This window comes from Ichthyophthirius multifiliis, assembly GCF_000220395.1.
Source record: "Ichthyophthirius multifiliis unplaced genomic scaffold scaff_1120509250434, whole genome shotgun sequence".
In the NCBI taxonomy this organism is placed as follows: Eukaryota; Ciliophora; class Oligohymenophorea; order Hymenostomatida; genus Ichthyophthirius; species Ichthyophthirius multifiliis.
The window spans coordinates 24,265-29,286 of record NW_004086741.1 but is presented as its reverse complement, the minus strand read 5'-3'; the positions used below and the strand labels follow the sequence as shown (position 1 = coordinate 29,286).

Sequence of the window (5,022 nt, the reverse complement as noted above, 5' to 3'; positions counted from 1 at the left end):
AGTGCAGAAGGACTTCTGGAATATTTTAAATCGCCAAATATTAGATATAAAGTAAAAAAAATAAATATAATAGTTATTTTTACAAATTTCTAAAAGATAACAAATCCATTGTTTTTGGCAATAAGATTTAGTAAGGCAACAATCCTTTAGTTAAGTGAAGACTATTTTTCATAAAAAATGAAAGTAAAATATATAAATATAAAAGCATTTAAAAATAAAAATTATTAAAATTAAAATTAAATATATGATAAGAAATCTTATAGTTAATATATGAAAAAATATATAATAATATAAATAAATTAATTAATTTTTTTTTTATAATTTTATACATAATAATTATATATTAATTTTTTTTTAAGTTAAAGGACCTTATAAAAGCATTTTTTAAAATATTATAGAAAAAAGATAGTTTTTTATTGTAAAAGCCTATAAAATTAATTGTTTAATTAGATTAGAATTAGTTATAAAAAAACGAAAAAGTATTATTATATTAAATTTTGTTACTATATAAATAATTAATAATTTTTTATGAAATATATCTTTTATATTTTAAATTTATATTTATTTATTTTTTTAATAGTTATTAAAAGCTTTTAATGCATTTTCTTAAGCTAATTGTGAATTTTCATTTTAAAGTAAACCAATCTAATAAAAAGGATATTTCTTTTTTAATTTTAATGAAGTAATAAATATAAAAATTATTTATAATAATATCTTATTTTAATTTAAATTAAATTTAAATTAGGATAAAATTATTGAGGAATATTCAAAGGCATATAATTAATAATATTCTAATATGAATGATGATTTAAATAGATTTAAGAAAGCTAGAAATATTGAAGTAATCTATTTGAATTAGTCTGTAGTAAGAACTTAAATTACAGTTGATGTAAATAAGCATTTGATGATTTCAAAGTAAACTAATGTGCAATTAGTTTTAGAAAAAGTTGAAGTTAATAATAATAATAAAAAATAAAATAAATTAAAAAATGCTTGTGATAAAAAATAATAAGAAAATATTTATTTAGAATCATATGATTATGATATATTAAGAAAACAAAAAAAATTGAAAAAATGATTAATAACAAATAAAAACATTAAAAAAATTATTGATGAAGAAAACTCATAAAGTTAAAAAGAATAATACATGTAAAATTTAGATAATGCATAAATAAAATAATAATAAATATAAAATAATTGTTTTAATACAAATTATTCTTACTAATATAATATTTAAAATTAATAACAATTTATTAATCATTTATAGGTGTATAACCCGCTTTAATTTTTAAATTATAGAAATCAGTTTCAGCTATATTATAATAGTTAATAAAATTAATTAAACCAAAATAAAGATTTACTATGATTTATTATTTGAAAAATACTAAAAATAAAAAATGAGATTTACATTTTATTAATAATTTCTATATAGATATTATTTAAATTTTAATTTAAACTATAAAAATTATAAGAAATAATGTTATTATATTTACATTGTTGAAATAACAATAAATTTATTTTATTTTATACATTTATAATTTATTTTTAATATGTATTCAAAATTTAAATATATTTTTTTAAAAAATAACCGTAATATATATATATATATATATTATTTTATTTTTATATTCTTTTTATAAAATTTAATTTTATAATATATTATTTTTGTTTTTATGCTTATTTTAATTTTTTTTCTCAATTCAAATAATTATTTAATAGTTTATAATAACGTATAAATATAACTAGTTCGAATAATTTATACTTTTTCTAAAATATAATTAATTAAATTAAATTATATTTAAATTAAATTTAAATTTTATTATTATTTTATGCTATTAATAATATTATGTAATTTTAATAAAAAAAGTAAATTTTATTCAATAAATAAAAACTTTAATATTATTATTAATTTTTTTGTTTTATTTTTGTTTTATAATAAATGATTATTCATATTAATAATATGTTTATTTATTTATTAAAATATATTTAAATATTAATAATAGAATTATTATATGAAATTTATTAAAGATAAATAAATTTTATTTTAATTATAAACTTATATATTATTATTATAATAATATTTATTAATTAAAAATTTATTTTAATTTTTATTATTTCTTAATTTATTTAAAATTTATATTTATTTTTTAATAAAATTATTAAATAATTGAAATCAATATATTTAATTTTTAAAAATTATTTATATTTTTTTTTAAATATAAAAATATTTGATTTTTATTTTTAATAAATATAAAAATATTTTCACTTATAAACTTTTATTTTAATTTCTAATATTTTTTATATTTTTATTTTTTATGAATTCAATTATATATTAATTGATTATTTAATTTTTCAATTACACCTTTTTTAAATTAATTATCATACAAAAACTGACCCCATTAACAATTATTTAATGATTTTTTGTATTCATTTATAATAACTTTAAATAAATCTTTTAAATATTAAGGCGCTTAATTATAATTTATAAAAGAATCAACTAATAATCCCATGCTTTTAACTATTCCATCCGAATTCTTAAATACCATTTTAAAGAAACCTCTATTTATAATTTTTTTTAATTTAAATACAAGTACATATTTATACTATTTACTCATAAGCTTTTTCTTTTTCTTTACAATTATTAATTTATTTCATACAAATGCAAAACTTTTATGAAAACTGTTCTAAATGTTTACTAACATTTTCAATATCTAAAAGAGCAATAGAACAAAGAGAAATACAAAAATTTTTAGCTGCAAATTTATTTATCTTTTTTTTTAAAAAAAATAAAATAAAATAAATTAATTCATATTTATTTATTTTTTAAAAACAAAAAAAATATACCTTATTAAATTAAGTAAATAATTATATTATTTTTAAACATATTTCATATGCAAATTACTTCATAATTTCTTCATAACTTTAACAAAGTAAATTCAAACAATAAATAACACTATTACATGTTTAAAGTAATAAATTTTCATTCTCAAGATTATCAGATATTATATCCAAATTTTTAATTAGAACTTTTGTATATTCTAGTACATTTTGTTAAATAAATTAAGGGCAACTTTTTGCTATTTCAGCAATAAAATTAAAAACTGAACTTTTAATTTCTAAATCAGAACACTTTATTCATAGTATTTTATTTTATTTTTTTAAAAAAAACATCATTAAATATATAAAATATACTTTTATTGAAACATCTATTATTTCTAATATATTTGAATTTTAGCTTAATTATAAAAAATAGTTTTATGAAACATGTACTATACTGCACATAAGATCTATAGAAATTAGAAATATTTATTTTTATGAATCGGTTTTTTTGCCTAATCCATTTATTACAAATTAATAATTTTACATCATATAATAACATTTAGGATATATTTGATCGCAATATTTTAAAAAATTATTATCTGCAATTTACGCAATACTAGAAATACATTCTGTTTATTTTATAAATGAAACATATATATATATATATATATATATATATATATATATATATATATATATATATATATATTTATATATACATCCTAAAAATCTAATTTTTATATCAGTTGAATTAAATTAATTCCATTTATTGATAATTGGAGGAATCAAAATAGCCAAAATTTACGGCTTTTTAATTTCTTCTTCCATACTTTCACTTAAATTACTAATTGTATTCAAAATCATATTTAAATTTTCATTACTATAAACTTACAAAGCAACTACTATTACCTATTTTTTAATTTGTTTAAAAAAAAAAAAATTAAAAAAAAAAAAAAAAAAACTTAAATAAAATCTTATAAATAAGGAGTTAAAATCATTGCACCTTAATCAACAAAAATCTTTAAAGAACGACAAGCAGATTCTTATAAGTAAGTATTTTATGAACTAATTCCAACGACAACAATTTATAAATATTTTTTAATAATTTCATTATGGTTTACACAATTATTCACCAGCCAACTAGTATATTAAGAAATAGTTTATAAAATAGAACTTTAAAGTAAATAATGACATACTTTATTATTAAATAAATCAATTAATATAGGAATTATATTAATTAAATGTTCCTAAACTGAATTTCGACTTCCTTCTGCTATTTAAGCTAAACAAAAAATACCTATTTCTCTATTTTTGTTTGTTTGAATAAATATATATAAATTTATGTTTTATATAAAAAATACTGTATTTTCCAATCACTATTATTAAAACATTCATTTATTAAAGATTAGTATATTCCATATACATCATCTCTATAATATTTAGAAATAAAATTAATTGCTTTTTCGCACATTTTTCTTAATGTATATTCACAATTTTGTAATAATTAATCATCATCGTAATTATTTCTATTCATTTCTTAATTTGTTTACTATTATTAATCATCATCAATTATATATTCGTCATTAAATTCAATAATTTATTCATGGCTAAAAATTATTTAATTATCAATATTTTCAGTTCCTGGAATTATATTAATTAAATCATCATTTGTATATTAAAGTCCTTTCAATAAAGCAGGTAATAACCTTTTTTAAAATAAAATAAATAGAAAATAAAAATATGATATAATCTACATATTTAAATATTAAGATAATCGTCTCATTTTAATATCCAAATCGCAATCTTATTTCGAAAAGAACTCTTCCCAAAAAAGACACGCATTTAATTACACTTCATAATCAGGATCTTGAATCCCTTTAATAATAGATTAAATAACATCATCTACTTTTAAAAAAATAAGAGCTTTTTACACTTCATTGAGTAAACAAATTCCTTAAAAGCTTCTTTTTCTAACATTGGGACTTTAAGAAAGTGTAGATTTAAGCAATATTTCTAAATAATTATTTATTTATTCTCCTAAATAAAAAGGAATAGTATAAATGAATTGATTTAAAGTATTTATAGATGCACTTTGTATATTAGTGTTTTATGATTAGCAATAGCTAAATAATTTTGGAATCAAAACATTTTATTAAAAGAAACTATTTTAATTATTACTATTACAAGTAGATTATAAAAAAT

The 5,022-nt window shown here is 14.9% G+C and overlaps 1 protein-coding gene across 1 annotated transcript, besides 6 other annotated features; it reads left to right on the top strand. All coding sequences in view use genetic code 6, as the record gives it.

The window, feature by feature from the left end:
- Positions 1 to 371: 371 nt before the first annotated feature.
- On the top strand, positions 372 to 2,016 carry IMG5_074260 (hypothetical protein; the record flags this gene model as incomplete). Its single annotated transcript, XM_004036627.1, has 4 exons — positions 372 to 479; positions 581 to 682; positions 746 to 915; positions 2,004 to 2,016. Coding segments are annotated over 4 exons (393 nt in total), but the record flags the coding sequence as incomplete, so codon positions are not given.
- Positions 1,781 to 1,816: a microsatellite.
- Positions 2,017 to 2,190: 174 nt separating the features above from the next.
- Positions 2,191 to 2,262: a microsatellite.
- A 1,209-nt stretch (positions 2,263 to 3,471) lies between these two features.
- Positions 3,472 to 3,538: a microsatellite.
- A 207-nt stretch (positions 3,539 to 3,745) lies between these two features.
- Positions 3,746 to 3,775: a microsatellite.
- Positions 3,748 to 3,781: a microsatellite.
- Positions 3,748 to 3,792: a microsatellite.
- Positions 3,793 to 5,022: the final 1,230 nt, after the last annotated feature.